This window comes from Nerophis ophidion, linkage group LG05 (assembly GCF_033978795.1).
Source record: "Nerophis ophidion isolate RoL-2023_Sa linkage group LG05, RoL_Noph_v1.0, whole genome shotgun sequence".
In the NCBI taxonomy this organism is placed as follows: domain Eukaryota; kingdom Metazoa; phylum Chordata; class Actinopteri; order Syngnathiformes; family Syngnathidae; genus Nerophis; species Nerophis ophidion.
In genome coordinates, this window is record NC_084615.1 from 29810004 (window position 1) to 29834630 (window position 24627).

The 24627-nt window shown below is 39.2% G+C and overlaps 1 protein-coding gene, 1 long non-coding RNA gene and 1 other non-coding gene across 8 annotated transcripts in view; 2 read left to right on the top strand and 1 right to left on the bottom strand.

Annotated features, from left to right (window-relative positions):
* The window catches only part of LOC133552904 (nuclear receptor coactivator 7), a 50617-nt gene extending 31154 nt beyond the window's left edge, over positions 1 to 19463 (bottom strand). For 2 of the 6 annotated variants that reach the window (XR_009806790.1, XM_061900489.1), the window contains exons 1-7: positions 19000 to 19365; positions 17261 to 17428; positions 6679 to 6836; positions 1294 to 1364; positions 1089 to 1196; positions 703 to 789; positions 88 to 126 (exon numbers count right to left, since the gene is read on the bottom strand). Coding sequence is in view for 5 of the 6 variants with exons in the window: in XM_061900489.1 (XP_061756473.1) it covers positions 88 to 126; positions 703 to 789; positions 1089 to 1196; positions 1294 to 1364; positions 6679 to 6836; positions 17261 to 17298 (501 nt within the window). In the remaining variant the exon portion in view is untranslated. Of the gene's footprint in view, positions 1 to 87; positions 127 to 702; positions 790 to 1088; positions 1197 to 1293; positions 1365 to 6678; positions 6837 to 17260; positions 17429 to 18999 lie in introns of all 6 variants that reach the window. The other 4 variants (XM_061900487.1, XM_061900488.1, XM_061900486.1 and 1 more) reach the window with 4 other exon arrangements.
* Positions 18809 to 24627, top strand: part of LOC133552905 (uncharacterized) — a 29269-nt gene continuing 23450 nt past the window's right edge. The window contains exon 1 of the long non-coding RNA XR_009806791.1: positions 18809 to 19284. This is a non-coding gene — a long non-coding RNA (uncharacterized LOC133552905). The remainder of the gene's footprint in view (positions 19285 to 24627) is intronic.
* trnae-cuc (transfer RNA glutamic acid (anticodon CUC)) lies at positions 19636 to 19707 on the top strand. Its single transcript has one exon. It is a non-coding gene; the product is annotated as a tRNA-Glu (tRNA).

A 24627-nucleotide genomic window follows, 5' to 3' on the forward strand; every position in this document is an offset into this window, starting at 1 on the left:
GAGTAACACATTTTGGCAAAATGGCCTTGTCAGCCATGTCCACAAATGTCTACTGTTTATAGGAGGATATACACAATCTTAAAGTACCAGTAGAGTGGAAAAACAAGTTGCCTTTGTGGAAGTAATCTGTGGAACAAAAAACAAAAAACAAATGATCACAGTGTTGGCGCTATACATTTACATTTTCAAAATGGGGTCCCAGGGACCCAATCAGGTCATAAAAATGGGGTCCCACAGTACATTTTTGGAGTCCCCCTTTATGTAACGGTTTTGAAAACTAATGATAAATGTATGCATTATCTTGTTATATCTCACATTCTATATTGTTTTGGAAAAAGGTTGTCATAAACGTTACTTAATTCATTAAAAAAATACTACAAAAGAAAACCTTTTTAATGCATATGTAAATGTATTCAGTTATAAACATTCATTCACTTTCTTCATGGATCTAAACTTTACAGCGACCGCCCCAAAAATCAAACTTCTGTGGCTGACGAGGACCACTGACACATCTCATCTCTGCATATTTTACCAGAATACCCTTCTGAGTGTTACATATATCAAAATCAAGTACCTACTGTTTACTTGTTGAAATACCATTTTTAGAGCAAACATTTCCCCAAACGATCAATTTGCTGCTGCCAAAAATTTATTTGAAGGGTATTTCAACAAGTAAACAGTACTGTATGCAATATGATTTACCTGTGTTGTTTCCAAAGAAGAACCATTCGTGTGGGATGGGTTGGTGGACATTGTGTCGGCCTGGCTCACATCGGGGACAAACAGCTTCTATAATAGTGATGGTGGTGAGTTAGATATGATAATGAGAAAACTTAAGTGTCATAAAGTGAAATAAAGTCAAGTGGCATGGCTCAGAGGTAGAGTGGCTGTGGCTGTCTATAAACTTGAGGGTTCCTGGTACGAATCCAGCTTTCGCCATCCAATTCACTGCCGTTGTTCTTAGGCAAGACACTTCTGTAGCTTACCACCACCATAGTGTAAATGTGGAGAGATGGGTTCTCAGTTCTCACTGTAAAGTGCTTGGAGTGCCTAGAAAATCGCTATATCCGTTATTATAAAGTTCTCACCTGACTAGGGTAGACGCTGTGAGAGAAGAGCTTGTTCAACTGCACCAGCTTGTTTGGGGTGATATTGAATTTGAGGGCGATGCTGTTGAGGGTGTCATTTGGTCCCACCTGAAACAAGTCCAGTGTCAAAACTGATAATTCATGCACAACTTACCGAATGAGAATTTGGAAAGATGGAGGAAAAAAGGTAGTTCACAGTGCTCACAATGAACTCAACTGTCCCTGGCGGCCTTCTCTTCTCCCTCTTTGCTGGGTTGTTACTTTTACAGCCATCAGCTGCGAGGAACACAACATAGAAGAAAAGAGAATCACAGTAGTTCAATGAATGATTTGATCTGTTCTTCTATTTTATTAACAAAGTTCAACAACAAATCTGAAGAAAACATGTTCTCATACTTATTTTATGAATGGAAAGACTATCAGTCTTCCTTAACACAGTGGAGAATCATTCATCTTTAAATTATTTATTTGTCACCTAGAATTGTTTGAATACACTATGCTTTTTCCCCTTTAAGTTACTTAAAAAAAGGTTTTATAGCATTAACTCCACACAGTGGGAACAGCTTGTCCTCATCATTTACCCAAATCTGCATTTTGCTTTAATGTTGCAAGACAAGCTAGCGATTATAGGGTGTAGTCTCATGTTAGTCATCCCAAAAAAGTGACGTAAACATTGGGAGTCAATCCGTGTATGTACATGTGTGTACGTGCGTGACCTATCTTCCAACACCACCGCAAAAAGTGATTTACTATCAAAGTGGTTGAAAAAACAATAATTATTTAACATAATAAAATCAAAAATATAATACAAATTAATTAAGCATGTGTCCAAACCATGTAAAAAATGCCCAAATTTGAAAGAAATATTTCCTATATTTAAGTACAATAGAGCAATATAATTGTATATTCTAAGAGGGTGATCAAGAACAAAAAATGTATATGTTATTTATTTCCACCAGAGTGCAGCTGGGATAGGCTCCAGCTCTCCCTGCCCACCTGAGAAGAACAAACGGTAGTAAAGGATGGCTGGATGCATATTTAGGTTAATGCAATTTTAGGATTTGAATGATTAATTTTCATTCATTTTTTTGTTCATCTTCTTCATTGATGTGCATCTTTCATCAATAAAAAAATTATACCTCAATTATACAATTATACATTTACACACCAATGCCTGAGAAGGAGCAGGATGAAGAAAATTTTTTATATTTCCTGCCCCCTTCGACATAATACGTAGTCTTACTTAATGGTTATCATACAAACCAACAAATACATCCAAATATAATGAAAGCAAACAAAAACACACAAAAAAAAACCACAAGTGCAAAACTTCATGAAGTATGATGAATTAGTATTATTCACTTCGTCTATCATTTATATGTATTTCACTTTTTTGCAAGAAAAGCTAATTAGTTTTGTGTTCATATTTTTGGTTTTTAAAATAGGATGAATCGGATATATAGTGGTACCTCAACTTAAAAGCTTTTTGGCTCTGTGACGGAGCTCTTAACTCAAAATAATCGCATCTCAAATCAACGCCTTTAATTAAAATTAACAGCACAACATGTAGCATGCCTTTTAAAAAGAAAAACAAACTTTTAGAAGGTAGTATTGGTATAAGAACAATACAATGAACTACAAACAAATACAGTAGTTTTATGAAGTATTATAGTTATAATGTACAGTATTTACCTCGACAGGTGGACTTTTACAGTATTTCCTTCAAACTGCTTTTCCGTCAAACACATCATCAGCAGTTTTTCCCAGATTTTCATGGATAAATGTCTGCTGTTTGATATTATTTCAACATTCTTAGCCAAAGGTGGCGACACTCTACCATTTTATAAATTTTTTACAACTTAATGAATAGCATTCACTTCTTCTCAGCCAGGGAGGCCCTTTGTCACCAATTATGTTCATAAATTTTATGAACAGAATATATAGGCGCAGTCAGAGCGTTGAGGGGATCCGGTTTTGTGGCTGTAGAATTAGGTGTCTGCTTTTTGCAAATGATGTGGTCCCGATGGCGTCATTGGCTAGGATCTTCAGCTCTCACTGGATCTGATTGCAGCAGATTGTGAAGCGACTGGGATAAGAATCAGCACCTCCAAGTCCGAGTCCATGGTTCTTGCCCGGAAAAGGGTGGAGTGCCATCTCCGGGTTGGGGGCGGTGAGATTTTGCTCCAAGTAGAGGAGTTCAAGTACCTCGGAGTCTTGTTTACGAGTGAGAGAAGAGTGGGTTGTGAGACTGACGCGGACCCTGCATCTATCAGTCATGGTGAAGAAGGAGCTGAGCCGGAAGGCAAAGCTCTCAAGTTACCTACGTTCCCATCCTCACCAATGGTCATGAGCTTTGGGTTATGACCGAAAGGACAAGATAACGGGTACAAGCGGCCAAAATTAGTTTCCTCCATTGGGTTGCGGAGCTCTCACTGAGAGATAGTGTGAGAAGCTCTGTCATTCCGGAGGGGCTCAGAGTAAAGCTGCTGCTCCTCCACATCCAGAGGAGCAGGTGAGTTGGTTTGGGCATCTGGTCTGTAAGCCCCCTAAACGCCTCCCTGGGGAGGTGTTTCGGGCATGTCTGACAGGTAGGAGGCCACAGGGGAGACCCAGGACCCGTTGGGGAGACAATGTTTCCTGGCTGGCCTGTGAATGCCTTTGGATCCTCAGGAAGTTGCTGGAGAAAGGGAATTCTGGGCTTCCCTGCTTAGACTGCAGCCCCCGCGACTAGACCTCGGTTAAGCGGAAGAAGATGGATGGATGTATATTATTATAACACAGGGGAGCTTCTTGTGGTAGCAGACACGTGACACAAAGGAAGGTCATTCCCCCGATGTCATTGTGCCGCACCTACTGGCTGCTGCTGTCCGCCCGACTGACAAAGCTGGTGTTGACTCCCAGGAACACATTGTCACAGCAATAGGTGGCAAAATGATTGCCTAGATAAATTAATAGACATCCTCACAAATATCAATATGAACATGAAGCATAAAGTTTAGTTTTGAAAAAGTTAATTCTGTGTCCTTGCCTCAATCTTTTTCAATTGTGGAACTCAAATGTTGGCAAAGTCCGAATGACCGCCTTTGTGTGTTGCCAAAATATTCACAACATGCAGAAATGTTCGTACGTGAAGCATGAAGTTGGTGTGAGGCACCACACATTCCCACTTCAAGTTCACTCTTAATACATTTCATCTTTGCTGTGAAAAGGGGAATACCGTATTTCCTTGAATTGCCGCCGGGGCACGAATTAATTTAAAACCTCTTCTCACTCCTGCGCTTACCAAAGGCATGCGGTAAAAGTAAGCATGCGCTAATGATTTTAAACCCTCTTTTCACTCAGGCACTTACCAAAGGCATGCAGTAAAAATTTGAGTACGATGTAAGCTTGGACCTTAAATCCTACTGAATAGCTCTTAATCTTCTTCCCTGTATGCGATTTCAAATTACCGGTATTGAAATCAGCCTCCTCCATTTTGAAAATGATGACAGGGGAAGTGTCACTCGCTACGTCATGAGTTTGACCAGGCGGTAATACTAAGCATGCGCTAATTATTTTGCGAAGAGAGTTTGACCCTGCAGTAATTCAAGGCAGGCGCATACTATATGCCCTGCGGCAATTCAAGGAAATACGGTATGTTTTTTTTTTTGCATACTCAAGTTTTAATGCATGAGGCAGCAGATGTTTTGGTTGGATTCTACGTGGTTACTGTGACATTTGCTACGCCAACTAATAGACGGGATGCTTGTCACTCAAAGAGACAGCTCTTAACGTAAAATACTTTTAAGTTGTGGCACATTTAAGCTGAGGTACCACTGTACAGTATTATCATTACAAAATGGTTTCAGTTTTTAAACCGTTTGAAATGAACTACTAACGAAAACCTAGGTACCATTATGTATAAAACATTAAGTAGCATAACAATTCATCCATAAAACAGCTACATTTTGCATGCGTATTTGTCTTGTGATCCAGTATCCTTACTATGTAATGTGTGTTATCATCATACACACTGTTTGACCCTTGACAAAGTCCACAGTCTGCATTTGCTTCTTGCCAACCGAGACCGAGAAGCTATTAGCAGAGCCTCCCTCTGTGCAGCCTCCTCCATGGTAACGGAGCGGTATGACTAAGCATTAGAAGACAACCAGACTCCAGCTGCACTCTGCATCCAAGACAACTGCTACTGTAATGAACACTGGAGTCTTGTACTGGATGCACACTGGTTATAAATGGTGAAGCTTTAGCTTTTACAATGGAGGTGCGGCGGAGTGGTCAGATGTCAGATGTATGTATGTAGACATGGACTTTAATCACCAGTTCTGCAGTTTTCTTATCAACAAACAAAAGTAACAATGGATGGAAAGTTGTCAATAGTACAAAATACAGCAGAAGATGTATGTGTTGCTTATCACTCCTCAGAAAATCAAGTGAAAGACTAAGTTACAATTCCATTAAAGGCCTACTGAAACCCACTACTACCGACCACTCAGTCTGATAGTTTATATATCAATGATTAAATATATTAACATTGCAACACATGCCAATACGGCCGGTTTAGTTTACTAAATTGCAATTTTAAATTTCCCGCGAGGTATCCTGTTGAAAACGTCCCGGAATGATGACGCGTGCGCATGACGTCACGGACTGTCAGGAAATATTAGCACAGCAAAATTTTGCGGCTAAAAGTCGTCTCTCTTCATTGCGCAATTAAACAGTATTCTGGACATCTGTGTTGCTGAATCTTTTGCAATTTGTTCAATTAATAATGGAGAAGTCAAAGTAGAAAGATGGAGTTGGGAAGCTTTAGCCTTTAGCCACACAAACACACGGTGATTCCTTGTTTAAAATTCCCAGAGGTGAAGCTTTACTATGGATCAGAGCGGTCAAGCGAACATGGATCCCGACCACTTGTCAACCGGCAGGTTTCGGTGAGAAAATTGTGTTAAAAAGTCGCTTCTTACCGGAGATCTGTTGAGTTTGCGCCGTCCTTGTATCTGCAGTGACTTCCATCAGACACTGGCTTCAAGACACCCGTGGACACACCCCTCCGACTATCAGGTGCTATTTAATCTCACTAAAACACTAGCAACACAATAGAAAGATAAGGGATTTCCCAGAACTATCCTAGTAAATGTGTCTAAAAACACCTGAATCCGTCTCAATGCAATCGCCTTTTTTATTTTATTTTATTTTTTTCTAGTCCTTCGCTATCAATATCATCATCCACGAATCTTTCAGCCTTGCTCAAATTAATGAGGAAATTGTCATTTTCTCGGTCCGAATAGCTCTTGCTGCTGGTGGCTCCCATTAAAAACAATGTGAGGACATGAGAAGCCCTCACCCTTGTGACGTCATCGTCTGCGACTTCCGGTACAGCAAAGGCTTTTTTATCAGCACCAAAAGTTGCGAACTTTATCGTCGATGTTCTCTACTAAGTCATTTCAGCAAAAATATGGCATTATTGCGAAATGATCAAGTATGACACATAGAATGGACCTGCTATCCCCGTTTAAATAAAGAAAATCTCATTTCAGTGGGCCTTCAAATCTATAGGGAAGCAATATAAGCGTGTTAACGTGGACTTTACCTGACCCAGCAGGTGTCTTTGTTATTATACTATGCAGGCCTGCCTTCTTGTTGGGTTCACCCTCATTTGGCACGTCCGGACAGGAGATGACCGCCGTGCTGTTATCGTTCACGACCTTCTCAGATTGGCTCTGTTTGAGCTGTCTCCGCCTCTTCAGCCTGATGGGACAAAGCACGAAGGGAGTGTTCTTATAGCTTGCTAAAGTCACTTAGTCAGCAAAAAAAAAGACTTTTTACGGCATAATTTACAAACTCCCAAAACAGTGAAGTTGGCACGTTGAGTAAATCGTAAATAAAAACTAAAAACAATGATTTACAAATACTTTTCAACCTTTATTCAATTGAATAGACTGCAGAGACTTAACATTCGAACTGGAAAACTTAAATTTTTTTGCGAATATTAGCTCATTTGGAATTTGATGCTTTCTACATGTTTCAAAAAAGCTGTAACAAGTGGCAAAGAAGACTGAGAAAGTTGAGGAATGCTCAAACACTTATTTAGAACATCCCACAGGTGTACAGGCTAATTGAGGACAGTTGGGTGCCACGATTGGGTATAAAAGCAGCTTCCATGAAATGCTCAGTCATTCACAAACAAGGATGGAGCGAGGGTCACCACTTTGTGAACAAAGGCGTGAGCAAATCGTCGAACAGTTTAAGAACAACATTTCTCAACAAAATATTACAAGAAATTTAGGGATTTCACCATCTACGGTCCGTACTATCATCAAGAGGTTCAGAGAATCTGGATGAATCCCGGCACGTAAGCAATGATATTACGGACCTTCGATCCCTCAGGCGGTATTGCATCAAAAAGCAGCATCAGTGTGTAAAGGATATCACCACATGGGCTCAATAACACATCAGAAAACCACTGCAAGTAACTACAGTTCGTCGCTACATCTGTAAGTGCAAGTTACCTATTACTGGTTTGATACACAATTGTTGTATATGGGTCTCAATTTATCATTTCTAAAGTTGGACTAAAATATTGCTAACGTCATGCAATTGACAAAAAAAGCAACAAATAAAAAAGAAACCACCTAAAAATTATGTAATGTGAATATGTTGAGTACTTTTGGCGTAATCTAGCTCGCTAACCACCAATTGACTTGTTCGGTAGATATTTTTCTGCGTTTTCCTTGTGACGGGTCCCGAATTATGGAACTTGAAACATGGCTTAAATATTTCTTAATTTACTGAAATGGCCAAAAAGATTTCTAAAATCACTGAAATTGCTGGAAAAAAAAATAAAAATAAAACATGTATCGCCTCAAAAATGTTCGAGAAAAGATGTTAAGTTATTTAGCTCGCTAGAGACTGATTACTGGTGTAATACACAAATATTGTATATGGGTCTCAATTTATCATTTCCAAAGTTGGACTAAAACATGGCTAACGTCTTGCAATTGACAAAAATGCAAAAAAAGACCAACAAAAAAATCATGTAATGTGTATATGTTGAGTAATTTTAGTGTAACTTGGTTCGCTAGGCAAAAACATTTCTAAAATCATGTAAATTGCAGAAAAACTGAAAATAAAACAAGCATCGCCTCAAAAAATGTTTGAGGAAAAAAGTTGAGTTTTAGTTATTTAGCTAGCTAGTGACCTATACTGGTTTAACACACAATTATTGTATATGGGTCTCAATTTATCATTTCTAAAGTTGGACTAAAGCATGGCTAACATCACGCGATTGACAAAGAAGGCAAAAAAAACAAACGCTAAAAATTATGTGATGTGAATATGTTGTGTATTTTTAGCGTAATCTGGCTCGCTAACCACACACAGACTTTTTTGGTAGGCATTTTTCTGCGTTTTCCTTCCTGAAACATAGTGAAAACATTTCTGAAGTCACTGAAATGGCAAAAAAGCATGCTACGCCTCAAAAGAATGTTAATGATAAAGACTGAGTATGGTTTATTTCACTACCTAACGTCTGATTCGGTATTCAACTAATGGGTGTGCCTCTCCTACCCAAAAGGTGACCAAAACGAGCGAGAATTTGTATAGTCAAAGATGCAGGGTTTTTCTCCATGAAGTACTCTCTTAAAATATTTAATTTGTGTCAGTGTTAGGTTGCTATGGTAGCCCTTGTTTAATGTAATCACTGACAGGCAACCAGACCCAGTGACGTAACGCCATCGGTTGGGGTTCATAAAGGGGGGAGGTTAGCGCAGAAGCAGCTAATGGACTTTCGCAGCTTATTGCGGCACTCAAATATAATGGAACTTAAGAGTGAGTATGAAACTATCAGGCCAGGAAGGATACGACTTTCATTGATTTCTCAAATACTTCCACTGACCAGAGCTGGCGAAGCTTCTTTCAGGCGAAAAGAAAACAACAAGAGAAGCATTCTTAATGGAGTGAAAGAGCAAGATGGGGTCGATAAGGACTGCAGACACCACTAAGGCCGCACCTACTGCCCGGGGCTGCCACTTTCACTGATGCACTGCACACTGGACATGCAAACTCTGGAATCTGCATTCCCAACAACACCATCTGTTTCACTCAGGGCTATTTCCCAAAATCTCTTCTACACTGTTCGCCTCTCAACCAGCCTTCACTCCTGAGAAAAATGCAGGGAAGAGTACATCAATAATGCAACAAGAATCCAGAAGTATGACGCATCATTTTTGGTCCGCAGTCACCAGAACAGAAAAACAAAGAAGGGCTTAAACAGTTTCTCTCACACTGGCCGTGTTCTGTCGTGTATAAAACGCGAGTGTCCACTTTTTAGGGTACTACTTGAGCAGTAACAGAGGCGGTCGTCTGTGTGAAAAGGTATCCTGTAATTGTGAGACTGTGTGTGGTAAAAAATGTGTTGACTGGGTTCTGTCTAAAATAAAAAGGCACAAAGAGGGGTCACTGTTCTGTATTAATGGGCTTCGAAATCAGCGAGGAAGTGGGGATGTTGTACGGAGCCCCCAAGCACAGGACCACTTTTGTAAAGTTTGTAGATTTATGTTCTCTAATTGGAGAAATAGTTTACTGGTAGATCTCCAGCGCAGTAATCTTTGGATTCATTTTTTCAACCATCTGAAGATGGGCACCGCATTGTAATTCTCTGTTGGAAGATTACTTTTAATTGGAAAAACACCTTTAGCAGCATAACTGGTTGGTACTATGGATTCACTTAAGCCTTCTGGATTTTGGACCAGACTTTAAAGGGGTTGAACTGGTTTTAAGAGTGCTCTACCGTCTGTCTTCCCTCAGAGCATATATTTGCTTATGGTACTAATTCTTTCTGCTGGAATGCCTTTGTACCTTTGCAGAGCCAGATTGTGTAGCTTGCTCGCAGCACAATGTTCAATGCGCTGTCCATGATCGACTTTAATTTCTCGTTTGGTATGCCTTAGGAAGCTAAGCATTTTATGAAGGTGGTGTTGTAGTTGCCTCTGCTTTGAACTTCTATTCAAAAGTAGAACACAGCCCATCCTCTGTTTTCAAAGTCGGCTACCAGGTCTTGTTATTTACACTTCTTGCAGGTCTATGCGTCCGATAGGTTTTCCTCTGATGGGACTCTCATCTCAATTAAGATAACGTTTTGATGAGGATAACAAACCGCTTGGCAGTCTCTACTACCTCAGTCTCAATCCTCATTCATCAAGAATATCCAATTACTTGCTTTGGTCAGAATAGCTTTGACTTCATGTACAAAACCCAAAACTAGTGAAGTTGGCAGGTTGTGTAAATTGTAAATAAAAACAGAATACAATGATTTGCAAATCCTTTTCAACTTATATTCAACTGAATAAATAACCAATTTTTGAAGCTTTTCAGGTGGAATTATTTCCCATTAATGCTTGATGTACAGCTTAAGTTGTTCAACAGTCTCCGTTGTAGTATTTTTTCAATGGTAGACAGGTCTGAACTACCGGCAGGCCGGTCTAGTACCCGCACTCTTTTACTATGAAGCCACGCTGTTCTAACACGTGGCTTGGAATTGTCTTGCTGAATGAAATAAGCAGGGGCATCCATGAAAAAGACGTTGCTTGGATGGCAACATATGTTGCTCCAAAACCTGTATGTACCTTTCAGCATTAAATGGTGCCTTCACAGATGTGTAAGTAACCCATGCCTTGGGCACTAATACACCCTCATACCATCACAGGTGCTGGCTTTTAAACTTTGTCCCTATAACAGTCTAGATGGTTATTTTTCTCTTTGGTCCGGAGGACACAACGTGCAAAGTTTCCAAAAACTATATGAAATGTCGACATGTCAGACCACAGAACACTTTTCCACTTTGCATTAGTCCATATTCGATGCACAGCGAAGCCAGCAAAGTTTCTGGGTGTTGTTGATAAATGGCTTTTGCTTTGCACAGTAGAGTTTTAACTTGCACTTACAGATGTAGCGACCAGCTGTAGTTACTGACAGTGGTTTTCCGCAGTGTTCCTCAGCCCATTCTGTTTTAATTTACCATTTACACAACGTGCCAACTTCACCGGTTTTGGATGTCATTCGTAAAACGATATCATAAATGTTAATATAAAATAGATATAGCCGTGAAAGTACAATAAAACACTTGAATGAAATTAAGAATGTCTAAGACTATCTACGACCCCTATCCAAAATGCTATTCTTTTCATTCCACCTGGATAGTGGCAAACTTAGCATGGAACACTTTACTCAATACGGACATTGTAACATCATCAAAGCTCACATTTAAGCATTCACACACAGCAGCAGCATTTTAGATCAAGGTAAACATACAAAACAGAAAGACGTATTTTGTGGAATGCAAAAAATCCCTTATGTTTTCTTGTCTCTCATTAAGATTGTGAACAATAGACAACTTATTAAAACAAGTTCAGTTCCCTTTAACACCCATATATAATCATAATAACAATTATGTATCATTAAGAATTGTATTACCCACTGATGATAATCCAATATCCAATGTCAAATATTAAATCATCTCTACTTTATACTCTGTAATCATATTTAGGTAAAAAATAACAGGTTGTATGAATATTTAAATCATATTCTGGTCACTTTATATTGAATGTATTGGCACCTAAAAATTTAAAAATTAAAATTACAATTATACTTTTTTTTTTTACAAATCCAAATTATTTAAAATATATTCTTAATATGTTAATCAGTCATTAAAAAGTCAAAAACCCAAATAAGGTTTTCACATGTTTTAAAAAGCTGGTTTAAACCAAATCCAAGCAATAATTTGTTTACGCAGTGTGAAAGGCGCTGCAACGTTTGAGATTAAGTGAAGTGAATTATATTTATATAGCACTTTTTCTCTAGTGACTCAAAGCGCTTTACATACTGAAACCCAATATCTAAGTTACATTTAAACCAGTGTGGGTGGCACTGGGAGCAGGTGGGTAAAGTGTCTTGCCCAAGGACACAACAGCAGTGACTAGGATGGCGGAAGCGGGAATCGAACCTAGAACCCTCAAATTGCTGCCACGACCACTCTACCAACCGAGCTATACCGACCGCCCCTAGTAGGAGCGGTATACCTCATCCCACCCTAGATTAGGGTGGGATGAGTCGGTCTTCAGGAGTCTTGTGTATGGGGACCAGAATTTGGTGCTACTGTCTGTATAACCAACAAGGAATGAGCAGATTAAATTGTACACCTTGGAAGTTCTGGACCTGAGACGTATCGGAGCCGTAACAGAAGTGGCCGCTGGTATGAAAGAGTATTCACATGTGCAGAAAGTGTAATACAGTAAAAAGACTTTGGGATACAGATGCTTTGTGAAAGGGCAAAGAGTCGCTGTGTTCTGTATGAAAGGCACAGGTGTAGGACAAATGTTGTGTTTACTTTCACGGCAATTTTCTAGGCTCTCTGTGTAAAAGACAGTAGGATAAAACATTACGAATGCACAAACAACCCATGATGGACCTAAATGAATTGAAAAGTCAAAATACAGTGGTTCAATCCTCTAATCCAAAATTCAGTAATGTTTTTCAACTGTCATTATTCTTTCAATTAGCACCTGCCTGTCACCGTGAGTAGACGTCACAAAGTGAGTGGCTCACCTCGTCCACTTTTATGTGACAATTTCACATGAGTAAGCGTGGCTTTGACCAGACCCTTTTCCCGGGTTCAGGTTTCAGGATGCAGCCAACATCCAGACTGTGAATCAACATCACCATCACTGTCGTCTTTGAGCATGGATCAGACAGTGATGACGGGTGGTTGTTATTGTGATGATGCACCTGGCTGAGGGGTGCAAAATGGTGGTGGAACGCAATATTGAATTTTATAGTAACATACACACGATGCGTAAGCGCAATTTGTGTCAATAGGAAGTCTGATGATTCACACTATACAAAAATACTATACATTTGCATTTTGACTAAAATTATCGGGAAAAACATGGCTCAAAAGTACTTCTAAACCAGTGCTTTCTCAATGTTTTTCTGTCACAGCCATTCTGCAAGAAAACATTTTGCACACTCCCCCCACAACTATAAATAGTAACATTGTCTATACATTTTGTATAAAAACACCTCTGCATAACAATGTATCTTACTAACATTAAAGAAAACTGAGAAAAAGAAAGAAATGTACATCAACTTACAACGAAGATTTTTTTGGGTGAAAATATTTAAAGGGCATCAATTCGCCAGTGGAAATAAAAATGTTGTATCATTCTTTAAAACTATAAACCGACTTGAACCATTTAATACTGAAGAATAATAAATAAATAAAAACACCGACTAACCCACTAACCCCAACCCTTTAAGTGGGAGAAATTGCGCAATCGGCGACTGACTCAAAACATTTTCTTACCGGTATTTTTTATTTTACATAAACTTGGCAATTGTAAAAAAAATATTAACAATTGTAAAATGAATGAGTTCTGTTAAACCTGGGGTCAGCAACCGCATGCAGCTTTTTAGCTCTGCCCTAGTGCCTCCCTAGAGTTTTTTTTAAAGATGTGTGAAAATGGAAAAAGATGAAAAAAATAAATACATTTTGTTTTAGTATGGTATCTGTCAGAGCACAAACATAACACAAACCTTCTTAATCGTTAGAAATCCCACTGTTTGTATTAAACATACTTCACTGATGGGAGTATTTGCAAGCAACGTTTTGGCCTACTAATTTCAGTGATCCTTGAACTCATCGTAGTTAGTTTCCATGCACAACTTTCTCCGATGCTGCCACAGAAAGTGTGTTATCAGCCACTACTCCTTTGTCTCATTTTGTCCACCAAACTTTTTATCAGAATCAGAATCAGAAATACTTTATTAATCCCCGAAGGGAAATTACACTTTTTTTTTTTGCTGTGCGTGAATGCACAAAGGTGAGCGTTGTTGATTGTATTGATTTGCTGGAGTGTTTATCGGGCATATTTGGTCAATCCATGATTGCAAGCTAATCGATGCTAACATGCTATTTAGGCTACATTAATTTACATATTGCATCATTATGCCTTATTTGTAGGTATATTTGAGCTAATTTAATTTCCTTTACTTATGTCCTTTGTGTATTTCATTTATATTTGCATGTCTCATGACACATTATCTGTATGTAATATTGGCTACATTTCCCAGTTGTTTGTGTGCCATGTTGTTCCAGACTACAGCAAACGTTACCCAGCTCGCAAAGATTGTAATAAATCCATTAGAAGAAGACAGCTGCCCTTTCCTTAAACCTGGACACACACATCTATACCTTTGGCCATTCTGAGCCAGTATTTTCCAGAAGTTATCTCATCCTGTGAGAAGACTCCATTTTACTAATGATTGCCAATGTTGCAAAAATGTGTAGAATAAAAATGTAATTACAACGTTTCTGTAAACGAAGATTTGGCTAATATATCTAATATAGACACTTACATCATGTGTTGCCTTCATTAAAACACTTTTATAAGGCTTTTATTTTTGCAGCTCCAGACAGATTTTTATTTTTGGTCCAATATGGCTCTTTCAACATTTTGGGTTGCTGACCCCTGTGTTAAACCAATAACGGTACATTGTTTCTTTTGTTTTGTTTTTTTAGCTCAGAAATATGCAACTGTGAGCAAGTTGCATACAAAAGCATAATTTTCATCTTAGAACCATGGAATTGTCATTTAGAAGCGATATATATTTTTGATTTAATATAAAATGGCTATCTTCTTTTTACACCTGTATGACAGGAATGTTGAAGTGGGATTTTCAATTTAAAACCCAATAAATGTCTTGTTTCATCATAGGGTGGGTGCAGGGGAGGTACATTATATTTACATTGTATTGGTTAACTTCTTTATACACTTGTTCGGTGGTTACAGATGCTAATGTTACCATATACAAAACCCCAAACCACTGAAGTTGGCACGTTGTCCATTCATCCATCCATTTTCTACCGCTTATTTCCTTTGGGGTCGCTGGTGCCTATCTCAGCTACAATCGGGCGGAAGGCGGCGTACACCCTGGACAAGTCAATAACTCATCGCAGGGCCAACACAGATAGACAGACAACATTCACACTCACATTCACACACTAGGGCCAATTTAGTGTTGCCAATCAACCTATCCCCAGGTGCATGTCTTTGGAAGTGGGAGGAAGTCGGAGTACCCGGAGGGAAACCCACGCAGTCACGGGGAGAACATGCAAACTCCACACAGAAAGATCCCGAGCCCGGGATTGAACCCTGACTACTCAGGACCTATGTATTGTGAGGCAGACACACTAACCCCTCTTCCACCTGTGAAGCCCAATGGCACGTTGTGTAAATCCTAAATAAGAACAACATACAATGATTTGCAAAACATTTGCAACTTATATTCAATTAAATAGACTGCAAAGACAAGATAATTAATGTCCAAACTGAGAAACATTTTTTGCAAATAATTATTAACTTAAAATTTAATGGCAGCAACACATTGCAAAATGTTGACAAAGGGGCATTTTTACCACTGTGTTACATGGCCTTTTCTTTTAACAACACTCAGTAAACATTTGGGAAATGAGGAGACCAATTTTTTAAGCTTTTCAGGTGGAATAATTTCCCATTCTTGCTTGATGTACACCTTAAGTTGTTCAACAGTCTGGGATCTCCAACAACACTCAGTAAACGTTAGGGAAATGAGACCAAATTTTTAAGCTTTTCAGGTGGAATAATTTCCACTCTTGCTTGAAGTACAGCTTAAGTTGTTCAACAGTCTGGGATCTCCAAAGTCATATTTTACGTTCATATTGCGCCGCACATTTTCAACGGCAGACAGGTCTGGACTACAGGCAGGCCTGTCTAGTACCCGCACTATTTTACAATAAAGCCACGCTGTTGTAACACGTGGGTTGGCATTATCTTGCTGAAATAAGCAGGGGCGCCCATGATAACGTTGCTTGGATGGCAACATATGTTCCTCCAAAACCTGTATGTACCTTTCAGCATTAATGGTGCCTTCACAAATGTGTAAGTTACCCATGCCTTGGACACTAATACACCCCCATACCATCACAGATGCTGGTGTTTAAACTTTGCACCTAGAACAATCCAGATAGTTCTGGAGGACACAACGTCCAGTTTCCAAAAATGGATTGAAATGTGGACTCGTCAGACCTCAGAACACTTTTCCACTTTGCATCAGTCCATCTTAGATGAGCTCCGGCCCAGCTAAGCCGGCAGCATTTCTTGGTGTTGTTGATAAATGGCGTTCGCTTTTGCATAGTAGAGTTTTCGCTTTGGCATAGTGGAGTTTTAACTTGCACTTACAGATGTAGTGACAAACTGTAGTTACTGAAAGTGTTTTTCTGATGTGTTCCTGAGCCCATGTGGTGATATTGTTTACACACTGATGTCGCTTTTTGATGCAGTACCGCATGAGGGATCCAAGGTCATGGGCATTCAATGTCACGTGCAGTGATTTCTCCAGATTTTCTGAACCTTTCGATGTTATTACAGACCTTACATGGTGAAATCCCTAAATTCCTTGCAATAGCTCGATGAGAAATGTTTTTCTAAAACTGTTCGACAATTTGCTCACGCATTTGTTCACAAAGTGGTGGCCCTCGCCCCGTCCTTGTTTATGAATGACTGAGCATTTCATGGAAGCTGCTTTTATTACCCAATCATGGCACCCACCTGTTCCCAATGAGCCTGTTCCAAATAAGTGTTTGATAAGTATTCCTCAACTTTCTGCGTTTTTTTTGCCACTTGTGCTAGCTTTTTTGAAACATGTTGCAGGCATCAAATTCCAAATATTTGCAAATATTAACAGTTTTCCAGTTCGAACGTTAATTATCTTGTCTTTGCAGTCTATTCAATTAAATATAGGTTGAAAAGGATTTGCAAATCTATGTTTTCTGTTTTTATTTACAATTTATACAACGTGCCAACATCAGTGGTTTGGGGTTGTATGTTACCTTGGTACTGTATGTACAGTTATTAAAGACTCTGGAACAGATTAACTGCATGTCAATTCTTTCCTACGGGAGAAATGTACTCTTGTTGATTTAAAAAGGTGCTACCGTATTCCTATGGTACCTGCAAAGATGTTGAAAGCGCACACAATTGCAGCTCACAGATCATATTTAACAATGCAGTTGAAGATGTTAGCAAAGGGCCTGAGGTGGGACATTTGTGATGTTTTACATGCAAATAAACAGGGCTTACCTGGCAAAATATCCCGGTTTTCGGTCCCTCTTTTCCATCTGTCCGGGGTGCTAAATGTGCATACAATGGAGGACACCCATACAATCCTTCACGTCCACTTGGTTCTAGCCTGCAGCTTTGGAGAAGATCCCACGTCTCACAGTGTCGTTGTGCCACTTTTTCCTCGTCCTGAAATGAAACCACATTCACATTGACCGCAACACACAATACGCCTGGTCATGCCCAGTGGAACAATAAGACCGTTTAAGAGGCAACAAAATGCCATTCTGCAGGAAGACATCCGCAAATGAGTTATACTCCATGCTGATTATTTGCATTCATGTAACTATTTCTAATCAAAACCACGTATAAATGATTGCATATGAACCAAACGTTAATCATCTAGCTCAGGGGTCACCAACGCAGCGCCCGCGGGCACCAGGTAGCCCGTAAGGACCAGATGAGTAGCCCGCTGGCCTGTTCTAAAAATAGCTCAAATAGCAGCACTTACCAGTGAACTGCCTCTATTTTTAAAATTGTATTTATTTACTAGGAAGCTGGTCTCGCTTTGCTCGACATTTTTAATTCTGAGAGACAAAACTCAAATATAATTTGAAAATCCAAGAAAATATTTTAAAGACTTGCTCTTCACTTGTTTAAAAAAATTCATTTATTTTTTTACTTTGCTTCTTATAACTTTCAGAAAGACAATTTTAGAGAAAAAATACAACCTTCAAAATGATTTTAGGATTTTTAAACACATATACCTTTTTACCTTTTAAATTCCTTTCTCTTCTTTCCTGACAATTGAAATCAATGTTCCAGTAAATTTATTGGTTTTATTGTAAAGAATAATAAATACATTTTAATTTATTTCTTCATTTTAGCTTCTGTTTTTTCAACGAAGAATATTTGTGAAATATTTCTTCAAACTTATTATGATTAAAATTAAATAAAAAAAATATTCTGGCAAATCTAGAAAATCTGTAGAATCAAATTTAAATCTTATTCCAAAGTCTTTTGAATTTATTTTAGAATTTTTGTTCTGGAAAATCTATAAGAAATAATGATTTGTTTTTGTTAGAAATATAGCTCGGTCCAATTTGTTATATATTCTAACAAAGTGCAGATTGGATTTTAACCTATTTAAAACATGTCATCAAAATTCTAAAATTAATCTTAATCAGGAAAAATTACTAATGATGTTCCATACATTCTTTTTTTATTTTTTTCAAAAAAGATTCGAATTAGCTAGTTTTTCTCTTCATTTTTTTTTTCGGTTGAATTTTGAATTTTAAAGAGTCGGAATTGAAGATAAACTATGTTTCAAAATTTAACTTTCATTTTTTGTGTTTTTCCTCCTCTTTTAACCCGTTCAATTAAGTGTTTTTTCATCATTTATTCTCTACAAAAAACCTTCCGTAAAAGGAACAAAAATGTACGACGGAATGACAGACAGAAATACCCATTTTTTATATGTATAGATGTATTTATTAAAAGTAAATTGAGCAAATTGGCTATTTCCGGCAATTTATTTAAGTGTGTATCAAACTGGTAGCCCTTCGCATTAATCAGTACCCAAAAAGTAGCTCTTGGTTTCATAAAGGTTGGCTACCCCTGATCTAGCTGAATCATCACATGGATTGCGAAGTATTTTGTTCATGCACGTCGCAACAAGCCTCCCTTCACAACATGTTACATAATAAAAACGATTAACGGTTAATTACAGAGTAAGTGGAAGCGAAGTGAGGCGACGTTACCCCGTATTTAGCTCCCAGTCCTTGCTCCGCATCGGCGTTAAGACATTGTTGAAATCATCACTGGATTGGGCAGAGATTATCAGTTAGATCGAGAAGAGGGAGTAAAAAGGTCCATAGTCTCCCCGCCGATGCTCGCCAATGCATGCTAGCGCGCGCTAGCTAGCCACTTTGTTTACAAGACAATGGAAGCCTAGCGGACACAGAAGGGAAGACGCCGCGTCCTCCGCCCTCCTCGTCTTTCTTTAAAGCAGCGACCTTTGTTCCGCGGTGTTTAAATCGTAACAGGTAAGATACAAAACACACACAAAAGGCGACGTCGAGAGGGGTACATGTGAATATTAGCTTGAACCGCCGAACATACCTCGCGTGCATCCTGCATTCGAGCTCACGTCAAAATACAAGAGAGCATCTTTGCTGCCCTCTCGCGGCAAATAAGGGGTATAACACACACACACACACACACACACATGCACTCGTTGGTGCACTAACGTCGTCGTTGCTGTATTTATCTCATTCGTCTGTTTGTTTATATGATAGGATGACGTACCTTTAAACAGACTGCAATATCAACAATCTTTTCAGTGTTAACTGATTTTATAAGGGTTATAAACATCAGCATGTTTGACAATGGGTATGTCCCTGGTGGTCTAGTGGTTAGGATTCGGCGCTCTCACCGCCGCGGCCCGGGTTCGATTCCCGGTCAGGGAACACCTTTTGATAAAGTAAACTGCAAAGACACCTGTACACGAGATATTATGTTGCGTGATTTCTTCAAAGGGTCGTCTTTGTACATTGTAGTGGAAAACTGTATGCGTACGTACAGAAATCTTACAATTTGTTTCTGTCCAGTCGCCAATAACAGATGTATTTTGTAGTTTATTTACAGCACGGGTCCACAAACTTTTCGACCCGGGGGCCGCATTGTGTTGAAGTGAAACATATTTATGTAGCGCTTTTTTCTCTAGAGACTCAAAGCGCTTTACATAGTGAAACCCAATATCTAAGTTACATTTAAACCAGTGTGGGTGGCACTGGGAGCAGGTGGGTAAAGTGTCTTGCCCAAGGACACAATATCATTTGTATGCTCTAGCCTTTAAATAGACTCCCTTTTTAGACCAGTTGATCTGCCGTTTCTTTTCTTTTTCTCCTATGTCCCACTCTCCCTTGTGGAGGGGATCCGGTCCGATCCGGTGGCAATGGATGACGTACTGGCTGTCCAGAGTCGGGACCCAGGATGGACCGTTCGTCCAGAGTCGGGACCCAGGATGGACCGCTTGCCTGTGTATCGGCTTGGGGACATCCCTGCGCTGCTGATCCGCCTCCGCTTGGGATGGTTTCCTGCTGGCTCCGCTGTGAACGGGACTCTCGCGGCTGTGTTGGATCCATTATGGATTGAACTTTCACAGTATCATGTTAGACCCGCTCGACATCCATTGCTTTCGTCCTCTCCAAGGTTCTCACAGTCATCATTGTCACAGACGTCCCACTGGGTGTGAGTTTTCCTTGCCCTTATGTGGGCCTACCGAGGATGTCGTAGTGGTTTGTGCAGCCTTTGAGACACTAGTGATTTAGGGCTATATAAGTAAACATTGATTGATCGATTGATAATAAAACAGTTAATAAAATCATTTTAGTGTTTTCTTTTTCTTTTTTATCTATACATATTAATGCGCAGTATTTACTACATACTACTATTTTTTGTTGTTTTTTCATTACGTTTTACACTTTTACTTCTGTTACTGTATTTGAAATCCTGCACTGCAACAACGTATTTTCTCCATTGTGGGAAATATAAAAGTCTACTATGTCCTCTAGCAGGGGTGTCAAACTTGTTTTCATTGAAGGTCATGTTGCAGTAATGGCTGCCCTCAGAGGGCCACTTTAAAAAAAAAAAGAAAAAATATGCATGCGGGCAATAACCGGTGATCAATCAAAATTCTAATTGTTGTGATTTTAAAAAAACAAATATCATTTGACAGCATTTATATAAATGTGTACCAGTAATCACCTCATATACACTATTGCTTATGCACTCCATTATTAGATAGTTATCTTTACTAACATATTTTTGTAATATAATATATAATAATGTAATATTTGGCATGATTAGATAATAATGTTTCAATGTAAAAGCATTTTTTTTCTGTCAACATCTAAACAATTATTTGAATTTCGTAAAAAAAATGAAGTATTTTACTAACACACATTTTTCCCAGGCTTCCGCGGGCCACGTACAATGATGTGGTGGGCCAGATCTGGCCCCCGGGCCTTGATTTTGACACCAGTGTCTTATAGCAGTGGTCCCCAACCACCGGGCCGCGGATTGATTGGTACCGGGCCTCAGAATAGTTTTGTATTATTTTTTATTATTTTTGTAATTAAAAAAAATAAAATAAATCAACATTAAAAAACACAAGATACACTTAAAATTAGTGCACCAGTCCCCAAAACCTCAATTTTTCATGAAAAAAAAAAATAAATAAATAAATAAACCCCCCCTGCCGGGCCGCGGGACAAATTATTGAGCGTTGACCGGTCCGAAGCTATGAAAAGGTTGGGGACCACTGTCCTATAGTATCAACATTTTAGCCTTTCCTCTTTACCTTCTGCATTTTTGTCTATTTTGCCAATGTTTGCTAAAAAAAATGTTTTTACAACATACCGCCACTCGCACTTCTTTTCACATTTGTGTCACAGTGAATAATATTTTAAGAAGCAGATTTTTTTCCCCTCAAAATCAAGTTTTATCAAAAGGTGAGTAGTCGTATTTTAGGCTAGTTTCAATATTGTCTTGCTGGTGTGAATTTTCAGCATTTAAGCTTTAATTTCAATAAAACATTAGGCAGAGGGGTTAGTGCGTCTGCCTCACAATACGAAGGTCCTGCAGTCCTGGGTTCAAATCCAGGCTCGGGATCTTTCTGTGTGGAGTTTGCATGTTCTCCCCGTGAATGCGTGGGTTCCCTCCGGGTACTCCGGCTTCCTCCCACTTCCAAAGACATGCACCTGGGGATAGGTTGATTGGCAACACTAAATTGGCCCTAGTGTGTGAATGTTGTCTGTCTATCTGTGTTGGCCCTGCGATGAGGTGGCGACTTGTCCAGGGTGTACCCCGCCTTCCGCCCGATTGTAGCTGAGATAGGCGCCAGCGCCCCCCGCGACCCCAAAAGGGAATAAGCAGTAGAAAATGGATGGATGGATGGCATTAGGAGTTGAAAGATAAATATATGCACTCAATAGGGCTATTACACATAAGTAACGCTAGGGGGCAGCCTTGTATGGCAAATAGTACAATGTACTGTTCATGCAGATTTTGATCACATTGTACAGTCCATTAAACATCCTATATCAAATCAATAAAATCTGTTTTACTTTAACACCCATATTAGCTACATTATATCTTTACTGTTCTATCCATAAGTTTAATTTCAATTCATCTTGGAAAAAAAATATACTGTATTTCCTTGAATTGCCGCCGGGGCGCTAATTAATTTAAAACCTCTTCTCACTCCTGTGCTTACCAGAAGCATGCGGTAAAAGTAAGCATGCGCTAATTATTTTAAAAACTCTTCTCACTCCGGCACTTACCAAAAGCATGCATTAAAATTTTGAGTGTGATATAAGCTTGGACCTTAAATCCTACTGAATAACTCTTCATCTTCTTCCCTTTATGCAATTTCAAATTACCGGTATTGAAATCAGCCTCCTCCATTTTGAAATTGATGACAGGGGAAGTCTCACTCGTGACGTCACGAGTTTGACCAGGCGGTAATACTAAGCATGCGCTAATTATTTTGCAAAGAGAGTTTGACCCAGCAGTAATTCAAGGCAGGCGCAAACTATACTTCAAGGAAATTCGGTATAATTTTTCTCACCAACAATGGAGTTTTTAGGTCTATTTGACCTGGCTTACCCTTTGAGGGTAAGCCAGGTCAAATCCTACCTTGTGTTTGGACAATACAGCCAGTTACTGGTTCACTGTGTGTTTTGGCATTTATTTTGACATAAGGATTTTTTCATTGGGTGGACGTGTAGGCCCAGGGGCCTCATCTCTGTCATGATCCCTAAAATGATCATGTGACTAATGTACACGAAAGCTGCTACCAAAGTCTTGAGCAGTCACCACTAATCACAACAAGACGTGACTCAGGCGAGGCCTAGAGCCGATCTTTAATGATTCCGCCAAGATGTCACACACACACACACACACGCACACACACACACACACACACACACACACACACACACACACACACACACACACACACACACACACACACACACATACACACACACACGTCCAGTTTAGACTACAGCGGCTGATAACGTCAAGTACGCGGCAGCAGCAGGAAGCCCCAAAACCTAAACACCCAAAACAGTTAAGTCACACAAACGATGATCGATGACAAATATGAGAAGGTCATAAATTCTCTCTAATGAAGCCAACCTGTGAAGAGAAGTTGTTGATTTATAGCCAAATGTAAGAGGTTCTCAGATTTTACATAAATTCAAACACAAAAAGGGGAAAATTATTTATAAATACCATACTAGAATAAAATCTTATGGTTGCCATTTTTAAAGATTATTCTTGGTTTGATGTCCACAAAAGTTACAACATTTGGAAACTAAAGCAAATTTTGGAGTAAAATATTCTTTAAAAGTCAACAAATGTCAACAACCGCTGGTGTCCATAAAGAACAGGAACTGCTAGTCTTCTCGACAGGAAGTTGACACTTGTATTGTAAAAAAATTAGACAATGACAGAAGGAATGCACGAGCAAATACAGAAATTGTAGCGGCCGTCTTTTTTTTTTATGTGGAAAAAGCTTTTGATATGTTTTGGAGTGAAAGTGTACTAATTAAAATTTGGAGGCTTGGAATTGACCTCGGGGGTCAAACCCAAGGCCCGGGGGCCCGTGACATCATTTTATCTGGCCCCCAAACACCTGGAAATGATAAGTGTCAATAAAGTACTTAATATTTCATCACTACTGTAAATGTAATGGATTTTTTTCATTTTGACAGAAAAAATATATGTACTGCTTGAAATTGCATGTATTTTAAACTTTAATATTATCCATTATTGCAACACATTTTTACAGTATATTGTATTTTCCAAACCATTTTTGTCTAAATAAAAATAAATACTTAAATATTTGCTTGACTTATGATTTTACGGCAAACTACCCATCAAATTAGTAAAAATGACAATACACGTTACGATGTTCCATCCATCCATCCATCCATTCCTATTGCTTATTCCCTTTTGGGGTCACCGGGGGCGCTGGCGCCTATCTCAGCTACAATCGGGTGGAAGGTGGCGTACACCCTGGACAAGTCGCCACTTCATTGCAGGGCCAACACAGATAGACGGACAGCATTCACACTCACATTCACACACTAGGGCCAATTTAGTGTTGCCAATCAACCTATCCCCAGGTGCATGTCTTTGGAAGTGGGAGGAAGCCGGAGTACCCGGAGGGAACCCACGCATTCACGGGGAGAACATGCAAACTCCACACAGAAAGATCGTGAGCCTGGGATTGAACCCAGGACTGAAGGACCTTCGTATTGTGAGGCAGACACACTAACCCCTCTGCCTTGTTACGGTGTTCTTTACAGAAAAATTAC